The sequence below is a fragment of the Hetaerina americana genome, unplaced genomic scaffold, assembly GCF_022747635.1.
Source record: "Hetaerina americana unplaced genomic scaffold, ioHetAmer1.1.p SCAF_3, whole genome shotgun sequence".
Taxonomy (NCBI): Eukaryota; Metazoa; Arthropoda; class Insecta; order Odonata; family Calopterygidae; genus Hetaerina; species Hetaerina americana.
Window position 1 is genome coordinate 11,545,340 of NW_027286874.1, and position 21,797 is coordinate 11,567,136.

Sequence of the window (21,797 nt, forward strand, 5' to 3'; positions counted from 1 at the left end):
AATGCAAATGAAAAACGTGCCAAGTCAAAAATGTATGAAGACAAAATTTTAAAATGTGGACTCTGCTTTTTTTGCTTGAAGAAAATATTGCTATTGATGATTTCTAAAGCAAACTTAAAATTGCCTCAGTATAATCCGAGTATTTTTAACATAATATAATTCAAAATTGACCACATTATATTTGATGACATAGGGTGTTCTTTCTCAATATTAACATTGTAATGGCAAAGTATGACTTCTGTACAAATTTAACTCATAAATACATAAATAACAAGAATTAAAAATGCATTAAGATACTGACCTTATCTATAAGGTCAATTGTGGGTTGAAGATCAAGACCAAAGTCAATGAACTTCCATTCAATGCCTTCACGCTGGTATTCTTCTTGCTCAAGAATAAACATAGTATGATTGAAGAGCTGCTGCAACTTTTCATTAGTATAATTAATGCACAGTTGTTCAAAAGAGTTGAGCTGAAATAAAAATTAAAAAAGATTGAAAATAAACAGTGGAAAAATGAATGCAATACAGCTATTTCTTCCATAAGACAGATGATTTTACAAACATGCAAATAAGATACTGAAGACTTAAAAATAACCTCATGTCAGTTGAATAATCAAATGACAATCAAAATATAAAACATTAAATCACTTAGAAATATAGAAGCCATGGCAAAATTTTGACCTGTAGCCAAGAAAACAAATAAATGCACAAACTATAATAATTAATAAATAAAATAAGTGTAGGTGTACTTAATTTAGCTATGAAAGAAAATAGTTAATCAGCACTGGACTGTTGAAAAACATGTGTACAAATGACAACACAATTAATACTATAAATATTTTTTTAATGAAATTTTCCAAGTAATGTATGTACTACAAAATCAGTATCATAATTATGATAATGATGTATTCCATAGATTCCATAGTAAATCCATTCTCACTTGGCTTATTGTGTTGTTTTATGGGGAAACACAAGTGCTGCTGCTAGGGCATTCTCTATACAAAAAAGAGCTTTGAAAGTTATGGCAAACGTGTCCATCAGGTTTCCAGGAAAGCCATTATTTCTAAAATTTAATATAATGACACTACCAAGTATGTACATTTTTTACTGTGCATTATTTGTAAAAAAGAACCCTACTTTATTCTTACCAAACTCCACGGTTCATGCTTATTTGACCCGTGGGAGTGAAAACATACATATTTTACAACAATTATGTGCCAGAAGAGGTCCCCATCACTCAGCTTCGCTTATTTTTAACAAACTGCCTTTGAATATAAAACTTATTTCAAATATTAACGTTTTTAAGACAGAATTAAGGAAACTTCTACAGCCAAAGGGTTATTACAATGTAAATGAATTTTTATATGATAAGTTATGACAACATGTACGCTTTGATGTCTTGCCTGACAATGTTCTATGTCGCATGTATGACCTAAAGAACAATAAAGATTATTATTATTATTAATAAATTCTATAAAACTTTCTGATTAAAATATTAAAGTGCCACTCTAAGGACACCACACATTGGAGAGGTACAGTTTAAGCTGTAGTTGCATCACAGATTAGCAGTATGGACCAGAATATTGTTAATTAATTACTTATTCTTAATAACTAAAAGTATGCTGAAGGGAAGTTTTGCTTTTTGCCCAAAAAAATTAGGGGTATTAAACTCATGATAAATGTTAATTGTTTCCTACAAAGTTGCCAATTTTCCTAGGATTCCTACATTCAGTGTTGGCTATGACTTACACAGAAATAATACTGTCAACTGAGCAGGACCAAAAATCAAAATGCACAGGTTGCCTTACCGTAATTTTGAATCAAATCATGAAACTTGATTCACCCCTTAATTTGAAGTTCCAGGGGCACTAACTATGCAGCAATTTATTCTTATTTCAACCATTACGAAGAATTTCTTGAAAGATGATCTAAAGAATGTGTATTTATATTTACTCTTTCGTATTTCATCAATTACATTTTTCCCCAATCAATCTTTTATAACCTATACTATACCAGCCAATCCTTACGAGAGATTAACCATAATGGAAGTAAAATAAAAGTGTCACAAGGAATTGTGAAGAAAAAATAAATACATAGAAACAATAACGAAGGATACAAAAAGACAGGCTATCCAGGTTCGAAGGAATCAATATTGTGTGAGAATAGATGCTTGCACTTAGCTGCAGTCTTGGGACTAAAAGAGTTAGCAAGCACTTCTGGGAGGGCCTCAGAACATTTGTGATTATTTCATTCATTAATTGTCCCGTACTTAACTGGCCATATAGCTCTTCAGTTAAGGCTAAGTATTTAGCAGAGAGCACAGTGGAACTACCCAATACCCAATGAACTCCAAATTTCAACCATAGAGATTACAGATAACTGCCAGTATATAGTTGCAACAATTAAATCCCTTCATATAATACAAATGAAACACATCATTATTTATAAAAACACAGGTAAAATAATAATGATTGGCACTCACTTCAAATATTTCAAAACCAGCCATATCAAGGATTCCAATGAAAGATGCTCCTTGTCTCTTGGTTCTATCCAGTGACCTGTTGATGCGATTAACTAACCACCGGAACATGCGCTCATAACATGCCTTTGAAATGGCTTCCACTGCAAATTCAACCTGGAAAGTAAACCAGAACATTAAAACAGCAAATCCACAATAAACAATTTCTATGTTTCTTTCAACACTTTTTGTAGACATTGTGTACTAGAAGTAGTAGTAATAGTTTTTATGGGCGGCAACCAACAGCTAAGATCATTTTCACCATTAGGGGTGGATGGCAAAGGAAGGGCGGAGAGAAACCCAGCGTTGGCATTAGCCTTCTCTCGGCAAAAGGTGCCAAGGGATCTGCAGTTTAATGTCCCATCCGACAGACTGTGTACTCACTCTTCACAAAGCACCTCAAGTTGAGATCGAGATACCGCTGTAAAATATTAGTTATCTCCAGGATTTGAACCTGGGCCCTCTCAGTGGGAATCCCATACATTAGCCACCACACCATCCCGATCCTCTTGCATATTGGAAGTTAATGAAATATCATAAATAAAATCATCAGAAGGGGCCTACTGACAAGAGGTACATTTTGGAAGGTCCATAAAAACCATCATACACATTGCTGTGCACACCAAGCACTCACTCCAAACCTAAAATCTCATTTGCCAATTACCATATTTGCTGTACAACTAAGTGAACAATAGGAGACTCATATGCAGTTACTCGTGGCATTTCCTGCAGTTCCTTTGAATTTGTCAAATTATAACACCTATGTGTTGAAAGATGGCTTCAATCTCACTGGTTAATGCATAATGCACACAGCTATGAATACTTTGTGGCATTGCATTTGCTTGAAGTTAATTCTTAATAGATTATATTAATATAATATCATAATGATCAGTATAAAACATACAACTTGGGCAAGCATTTTACTTCTCCAAAACATTTTCATTCCATCAATGCATAAGGCAGATGAAAAGCAAAATTGGTAGCCACTTAAAGTGTGGAGAAGTGGAGACTAAAATCTCCAACAGAGAAATAGTAACCACCAAAAACTGTTTCGGATGTCAAGTGCCCTCTTTAATCAAAACTCATTTAAAACACCATCCAAAATGCTGACTAATGTATTCAAGGTCTAAGTGTCACTAACTTCTTCGCCAGGGTGCTATTTAATTATCTTACTGCTGACTCAACAGAGAGGTCATTTTTGCAAGTGCTAGTGAATGAGGCACTTATTGCCATGGTAGAAGCAGGGCAAAGCACTTGGCAAAAGTCCTTTGACAAAAATGAGAATGGCAGAAGAAAAAAACCACAAAAAACTTTGCCTTGCGTTTAAAGTTAATTTGCCTTTTATTTTTATGAACAGATAAAAATCGCCGAGTGATTTTACTAACCATGGAACTGTAAGAAGTTTTTTAAGCTTTCATATTTTGAACCTGAAATTTTTTGCTACCATTAATTTTTAAATAACTGAGTTTTTGGTGTATATACATATTTTTAAATGAAGTTCATCAACTACAACATAAAGTTAGATATGGAAGATTAACATTAATGTTTACTGGCATAAATTCTGGAAAAATGGTGATAGGATCACTAAAATTTGTAAAGAAATAATTTCCACAGGAGTACAAAATTATAACATTAATATTTGCTCGTAAAGTTAACCATAGCAACTCAATTTGAAATCCCTGTTTTGAACAGCCGTCAAAAAATAAAACATACGAGGTGTGCTCAAAAAGTAAGGCAACTTTATATTTTTATGAAAAAATATTTATTAATTCTTCAATATTAAAGTTGTTCCCTTCAAATTAATCTAATACACTTAATTAATATAATACACTTGTGCCAATGCTTTTTTCAATCCTCGAAGCAATTCTGATGACTTTTTGGCATAGCTTTGAGCTCTTCCAGTGATGCAGTCTTTAACTCCTCAATTGTTGCAAATCTCCGTCCTTTCATAGATCTCTTCAGTTTTGGGAACAGGAAAAAGTTGCAGGGGGCCAAATTCGGTGAATATGGTGGCTGAGGTAGGATTGTGGCATTGTTTTTACACAATTCCACGGATTTTTTCGTATTGCTTCTCGCAAATGGCGCATAACTTCAAGGTAATTCTCTTTATTGACCGTACAACCTTGTGGTAAAAACTCCTTATGCACTACGCCATGGTAATCAAAGAAAACAGTGAGCAAAACCTTGACATTTGATCGAACTTGATGTGCTTTTTTCAGTCTTGGTTCTCCTGGGTTCTTCCATTGGGACAATTGGGCTTTGGTTTCGACGTCATAACTATAGACCCATAATTTGTCACCATTTATAATCCTTTTGAGCACATCAGGATCATCATTGACATCATTCAACAGCTCCTGAGCGATGCTCATGCGACAGTTCTTCTGGTCAATACTAAGCAGTTTCGGAACGAACTTTGCTGACGCGTCTTGTGCCCAAAACATCTGAGAAATTGCATGGCACAAGCCAACCGATATACCAAATCGTCAGCAAACATTTTCTTCACTGCTTCAACATTTTTATCTGTTGTTGACGTGCTGAGGTGTCCAAAGCGAGGTTCATCATTGGCATCTTTTCGGCCATCTTGGAAGAGCTTGCACCACTCAAAAAAGTTTTTTTTTTAACTCAGAGCAGACCCACCATATGCCACTGTCAAGATTTCAAGTGTTTAGAAGCACTTAATTTCATTTTTTACACAAAATTTGATGCAAATTCTTTGATCAATTTCTTTATATCAGAAAATCACCGAGCACACCAAAGCACGTATAACATTTGCACCTGTCAATAACAAACTAAATATGCCACATTGTTGAAACTGTACACAAATGTTAGGAAAATGTGTACCAACACAACAAAACAAACAAATCAAAAATCGATGGATGTTGGTCGCAAAGATATGAGGCATATTATTGTATTTGCTACGTACAGATTATCGTTTAGATGATTTTATATGCTAACTTAGTTCTCTCAACAATAACAGATGGGAATATAGTCATGGAAAATCTTAGCTTAACTATGGAAAGACAAACTTTTCCAAAAGAAAACAGTGATTTCCTATTTTCAGGAAAATTCCAAAAATATATCTCTAAATCACATGTCTATACATGGTACTGGAATAGCAAAATGCATAGAGGAATCCCTTTAGAATTCCATTCAAAATAAGAATTATTCTGTCAACATACCCTTTCACACACGAATGTGCTCTTCAAATTGAAATAATTCTTCTCAAAGTTGAATCAGGTCTTACCTGTTCTCTAGTCTGAGCCTTGGTTACATAGTCTCTCCCAACTTTGATGCGTGGACGAAGGAAAGCTTTGGTCATTTCTAAAACACTCAAGCCCAATAGATGAGCAACCTTCTGAGCCACAGTATTGTCTGGTAAGATGGCTTGGTCAGAGTTGCGCTCTTGCTTGAATTTCATATTGCCAAATAACATCACAGATGAAACTATTCTAAATATTGCTGAAAGAAAAAAATATCAATTAAGAAACAGTGATAACAGAAACCCTTAAGTGAGGTAAATAAACAATTTACTTTCCAGAAATGTACAATTTTTTATTTTGATTAATCATAGTGGGTTAATAACCATAAAAAGAGATGGCATTTGAAAGCGTAAATACATTTCCCTAGACTAGATGAGAAGGGACCCAGACCACTAAAACTAATGCAGAAATCTTTCAAATGTTCTTCATTTTTGTTCTTAATATTACATAGAACATTAAAAATGAAAAAAGCAAATTTTAAATTGCCTCTCAAATTACTGTTTTTTAAGGTTAACTGATTAAATCACTATATCAGGATACCTCATTTAAAAAACTGTCAATGTTTTTTTTAAATGAGGCATAATCACGCCAAAGGTTAGAATTTTAAGGTAAGGGCAGAGATCACTTAATTGTAAGCCCCAAGGCTGGTGAAATTCACATCACAGGTGGGAACCCTTTGCCAGTCATAAGTTATTTTAATTTTGAAAGGGCATTCTGATTCTTTGTAATACAAACAAACTTGACCATTACTAGTTGAAAATTATGAATATTTGGTAAAAGTAACTTAGAGCATATTTTTGCCTCAACATTTTTTCGCACAACCCGGTTTCAACTTAACAATTTTAGATAGCAGCAGATTTAACTGCTTCAGATAGCAGCAGAAAGCTGAAGATGACCTTGCTATGTTGAAACTGTGTTGTGCAATTAACATTTTTTTTAGAATAGATACTATGTTAAATTTATCCTGATTCCTTGTTATGCTTACAGTGAACTCTTAATTATTTAAATATTTTAATAATATCAATAAAAAATATCTTTTTCATATGGTCCTCAGAGAAGAGGCAATTTCTCAGTTGAAGACAATGTTAAAAAAACAACACAAATGCTACAAAAATGCATGCAAGGATTTATTTTTTAAAGGATGAAATTACTGCAGTTACTCTTTAGACAATGTTCTACAAGTGCCTTCACATTTGGTGTAAGTAGTGTTCATGAATAGACCAACTTTTGGCATGAGAAAATAACAATATTGTAGAAGACATAATTAATGTTTGTTTTTCAAATTCTTGCATCCTCATCAGAAATACCCAAGGAGCAGGATTGCATATATTGCTAACCTGATAAGTCCTCAGAGGTCATGCCCATAATGCTCATTGCTTTGCATGTGCTGTGGTATTCTGCTATATCATCCACACCTGGGACAGGAAGATTACCATTGGTGAGGAAACTATAATGCTTCGGATCTTCAAGGATGAATTCCTCTGAAATAAATACAGGCCAGAATTTAGAGTAGAATTAATTTTTGAAACATCATTATTTATCATTAGGAAATGTCAATTTTATACATCTAGCTAACTTCAGTGAACCTAGGTAACTATTATTATGTTTGTTAAATATTGAGTCAAATTATTTGAAAACAAATTTATATGTACGTAAGAATCATATTAACTTAACAATTAGACAAAATGGAAGTAGATTGATACATACATCTTAATTTTGGGTGAGGTTCAGACTATGGAGTCTCCTCCACAACCTAGACCCAAATATTTATAATAGTACATAGATGTATGACAGGAAAGCAAAATAATTATTTGGCTGAAAGATGCTATAAATTAATTTTTTCCAGTTATTCTGCTTAAAAAAGAAACAATATTCATATCTTTGAAGATTTCATCCAGCAAGTTTAATTTAATGACCACTACATATTTTTCACAATTTATTTAAGCATGACATGATGATTATAGCAAGGTAATATTGGCACTTGAGGCCATATGTCATTAATATTACACATGCATAATGTTATCATTGTCAAGTGGTCCCTTCAATTGCCATCAGGCATCTAACATTTGAAAATAATAAAAATAGGAAGTATTTTAAATTAAATTTTTTATTTCTCTTATTATTTATGTCATGCAAACAAATCAAACATTAAAAGACAAAACTGAAACAATTTGACGGTCAAAATTTGCTTTTGAAAATTTAAAAAAAATCTGAAATAAAGAAAACTCGAAACTTCCATGCTCGTGATGTCATGAACACTTCTGTATACATTAAATATTTATTGATATCACTTTATATCAGTCTTTAAAGCATGGAATATGTTAAATTTTGAAGTATATTTACAATAGTTTCCAAATATATCCAAGTTTCTACTGAAAAAACCCAGAATTCATCACATGATGATGAATGCAAGTCAAATTCTGCTCAATCACATGCCCTATATATTTCACGCCCAGCAGATTTTAAATGTTTACATTGATTATCATGTAGCAAATGGGCCAAATTTTATTAATTGATTTTAAGTCAACTGGTATCATGTTGATTCAAAAGAAATTGAAAGTATAATACATTACTATAATAATAATAATATATTAATGCACATCCTTGGCATGCATGCACATGTTAATAGTTGATATTTCATCGGATAATTAGAAAAAGTAATGTAATATTAGAAAAAGAAGTGTTTATATTAATTTTATTTATTATTTCTATTATACACATGACTGGATTGCAGTGACGCTACTTCAGTTTAAGACTGTTTAACTGTACTCTGGCGGTAGAGAAATAATAACTGACACAATAGTAACACAAATAAAAAAAATAATTTTGATCAAACCCATGTGATACCTGATTTTGATCAAGAGACGAACTATAAAGCAAAAAAACCTTTCAATAACTTCAAAAAGGTTAGCTATGCCCTTGAATTTCTTAAAAAATGACAGAAAATATAAATTACTAAGCACATGAAATAATTTTTTTTTAAATGAGCAAATAAATAAAAATATAAATAACTAAGCACATGCAATATTTTTTTTTAACGAGCACACAAATAAATACATTGCAAACTCACTCTTCTGTTCAGGAGATGCACCCGAGAGAATTTGATAGAAAATGTGAAAAGTTCTTTCATCTTTGGCTTGTCGTATCGCTCTAGATTTTTCCAAAAGGTATGTTTCAATATTGGCACCAGCAATGTACCCGGAAGCATCAAAATTGATTCTTATGAACTTTCCCTGAAATGGAAATCTTGCATGTACAATCATAAAAAAAATGAAAGCAATAAAATGAATGAGATTTTGAATACTAAAAACAAAATATTCAACTATCAAACAAGTTTTGGAAATTACTCAAAATAAATAGTAATTAAATTATTTTCTCTGTTCAAAGTCAAATCGTACAACTGGTAGCTATTATAATTTATAAACATGAAATATTCACAAAATTTCAACTAATATATTGTTGCACTAATATATATTCAAAATTAATAAAAACCATCAGAAGCACAACATTTAAAAATTAATATGCAAAAAAGATTATTATTCATTTGTGTCTGAACTTACAAATCTTGAAGAGTTGTCATTTTTCACGGTTTTGGCATTTCCAAATGCCTCCAGAATTGGGTTAGCTTGCAGCAACTGTTGTTCCAATTCACCCTGAAAAGTGGAAATTATCCAGTGAACAAGTGAAATGATGCACGTAAGGAATCACAGGAACCTTATTGTCACTCAAAATCTATCCTCTTTGAGGATACATACCGCAAATGAGAGACCCATCTTTGAAAGCATGAAAAGAATGAAAGACGTTAAGTGGTGACTTCAAATCAGGTAAAATCAAGTTTTTATATTTTCAACAATAGCTAATCACAAAAAATGCTAAACAAATAAAAAAATTATGAAAAATAAGGCATTAAACATGAACACAACTGAGGAAAAAATCAAATTATAGCAAATTCATGGGATTTTAAGCATAATTAAATCAATTTCAACAGCATGCACAAAATATCCCCAGATTCTGATAAATGGTAGTTAGCTAAATTTATAGAGATTTGCAGGAACATTGTAGGGAATATCATTGTTATTTAAATTTATACTCACACTATGATTATAACAATCTCTACCAGTGGAGGAACATCCTTTATGCAATTGATTAAAAGATGACATTGAACTGATATACATTTAGCCATTAAAGCTAATGAAGAGATGGATGAACAGAATTTTTAGGCCATTATCTGCTGGTGGAGGTTAACCCACACAATCGTTACAACTGTGGTCAACCTACAGAAATTGATACTGATGATTAGAATATTTGAACAGAACACAAGCTAACCACGTTATCACTTTTACATAATGTTGTCCAATAGTTTAACTATTCAAGTTAAGAAAATCAAGACAAGTTTGCAGCAGGGTTTTTACAAAAAAATAATTTTACAAGTGTGCCTCACAATTTCCCCAGAAAACTTAACCCTCAAATATTAATAAAGGATTTTAAAATGAAAATAAGACTCCAAAAACATGCCACCCATCTTCAGATGATAGCTCACTCTTACACCATATGAAAACACACCAAACCACCAATGTGGGGTATGTTCCTTAAATATCACTGGTAATAATATAATACTGCATTTATCTTTTTCTTCACTAAGTTTTCATAACAACTAGTCGGCAGCAAAATGCAAACACAACTTGGTACAATGTGCACCATACAAAATGTTTTGGAAAAGAAGGAATTACATTTATTGTGATACGCATATTTATTATTAAGTTGGTGTTGTCCAGAAGGCAAATAACATCAGATATTTTTTATTTAGCAAAGCATCTCTAAATATGGCTTTATCTATTCTTTAGGAATTTTAAAAAAACTGTGCTTTTGACACTAGTGTCTCCATTTTTATCTTACAAAAATGTACGCCCGCCATCAGATTTAATGGATGACACTGGTATCTTCAGTAAAATATTAGGTTTAAAATATGAAGAATTGCCCCAGCTCTTTCAAAAAACTGATAAGTAAAAATTATTGTTACATTATTGTTTTTGCAAAAAAAGTCATCCGAAGTTATCATGAGATATGAATATTCAAAGTAGACCAATATTTCATATATATTTCTCAGCTTGAAGGTTATGTGATTTGTTGATTATTAACTAACAGAGAAATTTTGTAATTTCTGAAAATAATTAATGCAAAAGAGATGTTTAGAAGATATTATCTGGTGGCATTATAGGAACCTGATAATTTTCAACACTAGAAATGAAAATGCAACGATTATTAAGGATAAATCACAAGATAATTAATGTGAATAAACCCAATAAAGAGTATTTAGAACCTTAAATTCTCATGTAGTAAAGCCTATACCGCCTAAGTTTGTGTTCCTGAGCATCTCAATGGTATTTAAGACGAAACGGCAACTATGTGTCTGTTTATGTTGGTTGTCCTCAGCTTCATTGAATTAAATACCTTGAGTGCATATTTTATAGAAACTAATTTTATAATTTTGCACACAAAGGATAGCAAATGAATGAGCATGCATTATTACAGATGTACAGGAACATTACCTAAAACCACCTCGACTAATGCCCTTTAACCTAAGAGGTTTTGATTAACTCCCAATGTTCAAGTGAGCAACATTCTCATAACTTATTCCATATGTATCAAAGGAGAAAGGAAGTTCTGGGGGGCAGAATATACCAAACAACTATAGAGAACATGCTATACGTGGAATTCTAAGTGGATACCCTTTCACCTCAGAAGGACGAAAAAAGATTTCACTAGAGCAAGAAAATGCACCAATCAATGGATTACATTATACCACATGCTTCACCTTGAGGGGCTTTCGTGTTCAGACATTCCAGGGTAAAAAGTGTTTCTTTTACTGTTTGGTATAAACATTTTATGACTGTCTATGAAAGGAAAACTGTGGTGCCATTTTACTGCATCACGTACAATATAACAGATGTGAAATAAAATGCCACGTCAATGCTGACCATAAGAGGGTGCACTAAGGCTAGGATTCTGATATTTCATTTAGTGTGCTCAAAGAATTACTGTAACTTCCACCCAGATGGACTTTTCAGAGGAGACCTGAGAGTGGAATCTAACTTCAGCAGTAGAGCCATTTCAATGAATGATGCTTTAAGAGTCACACTTTTAACTAGCCTTATTAAAGGATCAACTGTTCCTCAGTGACAATGCACAACACACACATTAGAAGGAAGCAGACCAGCAAAGAGCATTACACATCAAACTTAGTCATTTGCCAGTGACATTAAAGGCTTTACTAGCCCAATCACTTGCCTCATGAGCTTCATACTTCATTTGAATCATTATGCTATAAATGTCATGTGTACATTAAGCGCCTCTTAACAGTTAGCTTTCAATAAATCACTAGAGGCAGGAACATGAAAGACAAAATGGTAAAAAGAGACCTAAATAGATTTAAGGGTAGAAGAAATGACATTGTCATCTAACCAAGAGACTGACTGTTTGGCAACAGAGCACAATGTCAAAGAGGAGATGCAAGTTTCAATTGAGAATAAAATGAAATTGAAAGGAGTCAACAAGGAGGGGGCATGCATCACAATTCCAGTCTAGAAAGGCTGGAATGAAGGCATCAAATAGAATTACTACTGGCAAGTTAAGGTTTCAGAATAAAAAAACTAGCTCTTGGGTACATAGGACTATTTTGGTAAAGAGACATTTGTTGAATTATGAACAATAGAATGGTTGACGTTTGAGGATAACTGTCCCCATGATTTGCATAATTACATAAAATCTTTAAATAAGCTAGTATAAATAACAGCAGGCAAGGATGGCAAAATTGTGAAAAGGAAAAAATGGGAATTAACATAGCAAAAATAACATGAACTACTTTTATTAAATGTGGGGGTATGGGAATATGATAATATTCATTTCCCTATGGGCAAAGAATATGAATGATGCAATAGCTGCAAGAGGATTGGAAAAGACATATGTTCAATTTTCAAAAATTACTAAATTGGACAGTATCCTTAAGTTAATTAGAAACACCCTCTTTACTCCTGCATAAAAATATGAAAATCATAGTTAACAAATGCAAGAAGTCTAAAGACTCATTATTATGCACTTTGCAGTGTTAGCATGAAATTTAAAATGTAGAACCTAAGGGCATCTGAATTATCAATCATTTGGAAAATGGACCACTGGAAATATTGATTCACAAAAAAGAATACCTAAAGTAAAGAGCCTGAACTCATGCAAGATCAATAGGGGCCTTTCAATCTCACAAAAATCATGAGATAATGCCCATTGCCTCTGTTATTTCAGTCGCGAAGGTCAACAATGTCATAAAGGGCTTGGGTGGAATATGATAAAACTTAGCAAACACATGTTCTTGTAATATCAGAGATTCACAGTCCAACCTTCAAGAGGCAGCCACTTATTTATGTCATTTATATCATTTTCAAATGCAGTTAAAATAGCTCTTTATACATTTTTTCTACATGCATATGAAATTAAACAAAAGGCAATATCAAACCGGAATTATTAATATTATTTAAAAACCATATTTTCAATCAATTCCTTCAATCAGAAATTGTTTTTTTTTCATATAACAAATTATATGAACTTCTGATAAAAGGATTAAGATCCCAATCATCATCTAATGGTGAAATGCACTTTGAATGCCCAATGTACCAAAACTAACTAACTCTTTAAATAACTTAATGACTCAACAATATAATTTAGGCACTTGATCCACATGAAGTAAGTTTTACAATAAGTAGAAAACATAAGTTTATGCCACTCCATCCTGCCCCACCAGTTGAACTATAACTCATGTGAAACTGCAGAGATATAAGGGGATTGTTGAGAGGGAGCAAAAAGAGCTGGAATTTCTGGGATCCTGGGGAAAAAAGGTTAATTAAGGACTCCCAAGATAGAATGAGAGAAAGGTGGACCAGGGGAGGTGGATGGAGGAGGATGAATCGTCAACACTTTCACCAGCAGGAAATGGAAGGTCCACAAGTGGTAATTGAGGGGAGGGAGGATAGAAGGTAGCCAAGGCCATCGGCAAACTGGGGATGAGTAGGTTGGTATGGGCCATGGCTTTTGAACTCATACTTGATACAGCAACACACCTCAATCAAGAGGATGTAGCAATAAGAAATGGGTATAAAGCAATCCATCGTCAATGAATAATTTAAGAAAACCCAGCTTAAATTAACAAAACATTAGCTCTGTTCTCTATAATAATGTCAAAATTTTATATCTAAGCAATCTGTGGTTTATTGGCAGTACAGGGGCAAGATTAGGCAAATAATACTTCCTTTCCGGGAAAATTCAGGTACCCTAGTGATATAGCAAACCAGTATTTTTCAGGAGCTTAATTCATCACATTTGGGGCCGAAGTTGTTGATGGTTAATGGGAAATGAAAAAATACGCAAGTTTCACAAGCAAGGGACATATGGTTACATAACAATATTCATCTGTGCGCAGGCAGTGCACCCCTCACCTCCTTAATAACATCATCTTTTACAGTGAGGAAGAAATACATTCATACTGTCGTACGCGATGTACTGGAGTATTAAATTATTTGTACAAAAATAAATTCTTACACATTTAAAAATTTCCCATTTATGTATAAAAGGATATAAATAATTAATCATATCAAAGGAAATAAAATTATTCTAAATACAGACTAACTAAGATGCATTGAAAAAAGAGTTGTACAAGAGTAAAGAAGCCACCACAAACTAAATAATGGGCCAAGGCAGGTTCATTTTACGTCAACCACATTAAGTATTTAAGCAGCGTTTCAGACAATCCAGAGGCCATTCAAATAGCAACACAGCCAATTGGTGGCTGGTCATTAACTCCTTTATATGAGTTTCAACGTGCAAAAAAATCCAAGCCAAGGCATCTTCAATGCTTGGGAAATGGCTTATGTATATATTTCAGAACTCATCCTTTCCCTGAAATCCACTCCAAGAGGGTGAACCTACCATGGCACTCGTCCACTCTCACCGGTCCCTAGACAACCCCTATTCACACACATCATCACTCCACCATGCCTTAGAAATGCATCCCAAACAATGGGTGAACATAACTAACTCTCACAGCAGAGTTTACTTACAACAACATAACGACACGATATTTTTTTTCATACTTACTACGATAAAAGCAGGACTCGGTCCCTTTCGGAGGTAGCATCATGCGGTCGGATATGCAAGGAACGGGAGATAAAGAAAGAGAGAGAAATGAATACACCATCAGCAATGGCTTAAGGTATTGGCATGCACGCATTCCATACCTCAATAACCAAAACCCCCACCCATCAGCCATCCAACCAACCAAATTACTAGCTTTACAGTTCAGCACGGTTCACATGCGAACATGGCATACAAATACCATTGTACACATACGTGCATTCATAAATACACATGTGCACAGGCCGCGATCAACGGCACAGGCAACAGCCCACATGCAAGCTACTTGCAGGAAAAAAAGTAATCCACCCCCACATGTATACTTGTATAATGTGAATGAGTCAACAACATATGTTTACCAATATATTTTGATCTAAAAGCTATAATTCAACAGGATGGTGTAAGAGAATAGTTTGATGCCATTCAAGAACTCCAAAAAATATTCCTTCCATTGCATATACTTAAGTAAAAACTCGAAAATATAACTCTTTTTAAAGAAAGAATAAAAAGCATGGATAAGATAATATGCATAGATGCATAATATCCATAGATGCAGCATTCAATTCATCCAACTGATAGCAGTGGAACCACATAGGGATTGGAAAGACTGTAGATGACTTAACTACACAGAATTTTTAATGCTAATAAAATTGGGCAAGAATGAGCAGGTTTGCTTTAACTTCTACATAGACTACACAACTGGGTCTTCCAGTGTTGAGGGAAAATAGAAATCTAGGGTCAGCCAATTATGCTAAATGAATGAATGACATTGACTTTTGGGGGCAATACAAATGGGTGCCAGTAAAGTGATTTTTCTTTAGCTTCTTTAGCCTACAAGCAGCTTTTGCCTACAATTCAAAGCAGATTTATATTCAAACAAACTAAATCATGACCATAAGCGAACGCCTGGTAAACCAATGGGCATGTTGCCAGAAAGCAGCCACATTTACCCCCATGAATTCCAGGAATAGGATATAATATGTCAGGGTCAAGCATCACAAAGTCTAGATAACTCCAAATATAAACAATGAAAACCTTTAACTAGACTGGATGTGAACAGCCTATTAAAAAGCAGGCCCTATACTTGATATGTTTGAATGTTAATATATGCAAGTTCACAACCATAACCACAATAGACAGAGCTGCCAAAGAAGATACCATTCAAGTGGAATTAACTCTGGCTAATTACAGTATTCTTACTGAGCACCACAACACCACAGAAAGTCACTTATAGAATGATAACTGGACATAACCAATTGCTCAAGAACTGTTTTTTTCCAAAATTTCACCACAATAAATTTACCCTTATTAGCCTGCCCTCAAAAAAGTAGATGATATCATTGTACTTTAAAAATAATCAAAAATGTCCCTACTGGGCACTATTATCTTTCTCTCTTCGTGAAATCTGTATCTACTACAAAACACAACTCCTTAATTGCATTCCATTGCAACAACTCAAAACCATAACCTCCTTTTCAGGCGTCTTCTTACTATACAGCAAATTAATAGTTTTTGGAGTTCTCAAAGAGGAACTAAAAGTGTTGTTCAATAAAATTTTACATGTAAATAAATAGAAACTATGCTTACCATACCATGGAAACCTTTATACCCATATCAAAAACTTACATACAAAAAACCTGTAAGAAGAGTTTCAATGAAGAGGTAAACAAAGCGCTCTTGACAATTAAAAAAAATGCAATATCATGTAAGTAAACTGACTTGGATGAAAGGAAAAATGTGTGTCATTAATTAACAGGAAAATACAGGGGTGTAAAAGCTAAAAAAACATGACTTAATGGACAATTTTAACAAGATTTAGTTAAGCGGCTTTGTTATGACTATGTTGGATGTCATTTCTTTAGCCCAAAAATATTATGGGTTAATGCTCTATTGATCTAGTTACAATTTATCAATAGAATGCAGATGATTAAAGCATTCAACGACATTAGTCCACAAATAACACCATCAACATCACCTAGATACATATTCGCGCAAGCATGTATCACAAATTAGCTACATAATCATGCTAAATGCACAATTTATACTCTATTTATACCTTTGCAATGCAAAAACCTGGATAAATGTCAAATTCTGCATGATTTTGATTGAATAGTCTAAAAAAATAATGAAAGTTCACTCTTGATCGAGAAAAATAAGTTTTGAAAATTTTAAGTCTTGCAATTAGTTGAAAAATAAGGGAACTAATAAAGGCTTAAAATTAGAGGTTCTATGAAATGGATCATGGTTGGGTTATCCAACGTGGACAACTAATTCTTGTATGAATGAAAAATCAAAGATCGCAGCCACATCAAGGTTCGGTGATCCGCGCACTTGCTTGGTGCGTCAGCTCACCGTGTGCGGACTTCCGGCGGCGTTGGCTGCTGGCGCGGCTGCCGTGGCGGACGAGGCATTGGCGGGCGTGGCGGCGGAGCCCTTCGGTTTGGAGGCGGCGACATACGCCAAATACTGGATCACCTTCTTCGTGTTCTCCGTTTTCCCTGCACCTGACTCTCCCGTGCACAGGATGCTTTGGTCTTCGCGATCTGTGAATACAAGGTGTCAGGAAAAATCATTCCTCCAAACTACAATGACATTGGTCCTTTTTTCATATTAACCCATTAAACAATCCATCGTGCTGCTTAGATAGGTGGTGTTCAATAAAACAATATTAGCAGCACCAAGGCAAATCCCAGAAATGAGAACAAATCATCGAAGTTACATCCCGACAAATATCGTCTCAATTCGAGCATGAAGCGATTCGCATTTTTTACAAGGGAAAAATTATTACAATGTATTCAGCACCAACATGGATGACCCAAGTGACCAGAAACCAAGGTTTTAAAGTTAGTCTTCTTTAGGTTCTACGTCGATTCTAACTGTTAATCAAAACGTAAAGTTGTGTAATGAGGATTATCTATGCAACCATTTAACATGATATATAGGTAACCATTAGCATTTGAGTATTGAAGCAGCTTTCATGAGCCTCGCAGTAACGTCAGCGTTTTTACTAAAACCTTTTCAAAACTATCAACAAGCTTGGAGTACGAATTAGTCATTTAGAAAGAGGGCAGCCATTTGAAGGTTTTGCGCATCTCAGGGTTTTTTTACTAACAATTTTTTGCTAATACATTTTTAATTAATTCTTAAAAAGTCAAAGTTCCAAACTAGAGTGAAATTATTTAACTGTTCCCGATTCCCGAGTTTATCGACAGTCCTGACCACATAATGTAACTTTAATTGGTTGGGAGAAACTAATCCCCTCAAATCAATTTTCACTTCGGATAACGTGTGACATTTTTACAACCGACCTAATTGCTGATATTTCACAGGGTTTAAAGGAGAGAAATTGTGGAATGGGAATAGAATGCCACTTAGAAATAATACTACGGTCACAAAAGGATTATTCAAAGGCAGTTGTCTTGGAGGCAAACACTCGAGGTCAAACAGCTTGGCGATGAAAAATAACAACTGTCGATGTAATTATCAGGCAAATTATTATTTGCGAGATGACGGCTTGAAGCACAATATATGTGCCTATGAATGGATGCATATTATTAGTTTTTGACTTTCAACATTAATATTACGTGCCTAGTTTTTCAGTTTACTTTTAGTTTACAACAGTAAATTACACTTTTGACGATTTTCATAAAACAATTTAAAGCAGGATGGTCGAAAATAAAGTATAGATATCTAAATGAAAGAGAAAATAGTAAACAATTCGCCACTTTCCCGATTGATTGCAAGCCGATTCTTTAGCACACCCGAGCGATAATTCAGAAACGAACGGTGGGCACTACAGCTTCTTTCTGCGTCAAATTTGGATCTAAATATAATCAATTACTGATATTATTTGTAACGTATTTTGACGTAGGACGAAAATATAGCCCCATATCCATACAAGAGTTTCAAAATAAATATGAAAAAAATCATCTTGAGTACTTATATATTCCCCAATCAAACTCACTTTTGTAAAGCCAATATATAGTAAATAAAATCATACAGACAGCAGCATCTTTTTCTAAAAAGGGCTGTTGGGACATGAATAATCCATTTTCAACGCATTAAATGAATTTACATAATTACTCAAAGCTAATTAAAAAACTTACCTCAAAGTCCATTTTCTCACGTAACACAAGAATTAAACATTCCTTCCCATGCAATGTTGGCGAGCAGTTTTGTACTTCAGAATTACAGAGGTAAAATGTTATTTAAGGAACCGCCATAGAATTCCGCTAGGATACTAATTAACACTAATAAATCACTAACATGACGCTTGAACACACAGTTTCATTTTTTTCAAATGCTTGCAATTACTTCCAATTTCTCCAAGACTCCTAAAAAATTACGAAGAGCCAGGCAGTGATACGGGTGGGGGGCGGTGGTGGAAGACAGGGTTGTCCATTATAGTCCGTGCTTTTCTACTTACACGCGGGGGAAATCGCAAAAGAATCAATAGATGAGTTGGAGGTAGTAATTTAGCTAAGTGAGCAACTCATAAGTCATGTTTCACATCAATTTTACAGAAGAAAAAATTACTGGCACGCCACGAATTACATTGGTTTTTTTAAGACTCGAAACTATTTAAAGCGCATAAGAGAAGTGCGGGAGGCGTGATAGCACAGTGGCTTGAGGTTTTCAGGTTCAATTCCATGTGACGTCTTTGGATACCGTCATCCCACCAAAGCCGCGTGAATTTTTCAGTTACCAAATCTTCCTGGGAAACCACAGGCGGTACAGGGTAAGGAACTAGCCCCGATACCCAAATGTGTGATTTTACACACCGTATAGGGCTTAGTACTAGGCGAGCTCTTCCCTCGACTATCAAACCAACCTTCGGGTTGATTAATGGTTTGGATCAGACGGGCATGCTCGATGACCGTTCAGGAACGGCGTCTAACGATTCATGTGTGCTAATTTTGAGGTATTAAAGCGCGAAATCACGCCATCCGCGAAATCTTCTAGAAAAAGTTTGCAGACTTCATCGTAAGGAGAATATTGTGCGCACATTTTTCTCGAAGATGAACAAACCCAAAGAGTAGAGACGATACGCTAGCAAGTAGCAATTTTGTGCTACCGAGAAGTGCAGAGGATATTTTTACTCATGTAACGGTAATGAGAAAGCCCGCTTATATAACGGAGAAAACCGAAATATAGTTAAAATTTCCAAATTATAAAACATCAAGGGGAGATGAAGATAATCGATCAAGCGCAGAAATAGGAAGCAACAATTAAAGAATAGGACAGGCGAGAAATAAAATATGCTCAGGAAAGAATTTATGACGGTGCTAGTGGAGAAGAGTTGAGGATGGAGAGCTACAGTAATCACTTTGGATGTCGGATGGGGTATTTATTTATAAGTCAGTTAAATTTAATTTAAAAAGTTGAATGATCAACACAGGATTTACCACAAAAATTGAGAAAATGGGTTTTTCTCCAAGAATGATTTTAAATACTAAATAAACGTTACCAATCATGACATTTCACAGATAGTACCAGAATGAAGGACTAAATTATGTATAATGCAATGAACTAATGATATTCGAAATAAACATGAAATAAACATGATAAAAATAAAATAAACATGAAATTTAAATTAACTGATTTGATTAATTGATCAACTGCTGCTCTATTTTATATATGAATATACAACTAATATAAGTTAAATACCGAAAAATCAATTCAAATACATAATAAATAAATTATAATGAGAGCGACGTTCACAGACGCTCTAAATGCAGATAATTCTTTCTTCGAGAGCCAAAGTGTTTCCAAGTAATTTACTCTTTACTCTCACACGATCCTTCAAAATGAAGCCACAGACCCGCCACAATGAACGACAGTGATCAGCACGTTTCGCGATGGATTAAGTGAACGACCTTCTGACTGAATTCTTGGAATAAGAGGTAGCTCTCCGAGACGTCCTCAATTTCCAAAGATGCACGCGGTGACGGAAGAAGGGAAAGAATCTACGAGAGCAAAAACCTTTCGCGGCATGTAACACAAAACTAGGGAGCAATTAGCGCACCCCGATCTAGTCCCGATGTCTCGAGATTCTGGTTTTACTCGTACTTGGGAGATTGGAGTTTCTTCTGAATCATCAATCAGCAACGCATGGTACTGCTAAAAAAACCACTATGAAGTCGTATTCTCTTAAATTTTTGCTATGCACCAACTTGTCCCGTTTACTTCATCAGGAGTAATAATAATAACGGATATAAGCCCTTGAAGTAATCAATTCCCCAGCCAAAGCTCACGTAAGGAGTCCGCCGTCTTCAGGGTTACACGAAATTTTACTCTCGCCATCAGTTTATACAGACGCGATCCTGTTATTTGACTTGCTGACTTTTAGCAATCAATTTCTTCGTATTTCCTTTAAACATGCCTCAATAGTTCCTTCATGCTGCCAATTGTTTTACATTTGGACACTTTAGGACAAAACCTAGATCGAAGTTCACTTTTAAGTTTCCATGAGGCAAAACGCTCTAGTACCAAGCGTTAGTCGCGTTTCAACCACACGCAGTTATTCAAGTGACATTTCTGCTCGCTCAAAACTTTGTACGAGTGGTCAAAAAAAGAAGCTTACGAGGGAAAATAGAAATGGTGGGTTTGTGCACCGCTGCAGCGTCAGCTAGCTAGTTCGCAATTTTTTCCGACCGCTTTATATTACTTTAATGTTATAGCGGTTTTATCATAAGAACTTTTATATTATAGTACACTATGGTAATTCCTAAAAATTGCATGCAACGTTCCGGCTTTGGAATCTCAAAAGATGTTTCAACTAAGTTTACATTAAGCATATTTAAAACACAGCATACACGACGGCAATTGCATTTCCCGACA

General features: G+C 34.4%; 1 protein-coding gene across 5 annotated transcripts in view; it reads right to left on the reverse strand.

Moving 5' to 3' along the window:
- Window positions 1-21,797, reverse strand: part of zip (myosin heavy chain 10) — a 177,478-nt gene that overhangs the window by 32,717 nt on the left and 122,964 nt on the right. For 4 of the 5 annotated variants that reach the window (XM_071588586.1, XM_071588585.1, XM_071588588.1 and 1 more), the window contains exons 3-11: window positions 17,310-17,500; window positions 14,922-14,945; window positions 9,536-9,553; window positions 9,341-9,433; window positions 8,851-9,013; window positions 7,118-7,261; window positions 5,765-5,979; window positions 2,485-2,637; window positions 302-472 (exon numbers count right to left, since the gene is read on the reverse strand). In XM_071588586.1, coding sequence (XP_071444687.1) covers window positions 302-472; window positions 2,485-2,637; window positions 5,765-5,979; window positions 7,118-7,261; window positions 8,851-9,013; window positions 9,341-9,433; window positions 9,536-9,553; window positions 14,922-14,945; window positions 17,310-17,500 — 1,172 coding nt within the window. The remainder of the gene's footprint in view (window positions 1-301; window positions 473-2,484; window positions 2,638-5,764; window positions 5,980-7,117; window positions 7,262-8,850; window positions 9,014-9,340; window positions 9,434-9,535; window positions 9,554-14,921; window positions 14,946-17,309; window positions 17,501-21,797) is intronic. The other variant, XM_071588587.1, reaches the window with a different exon arrangement.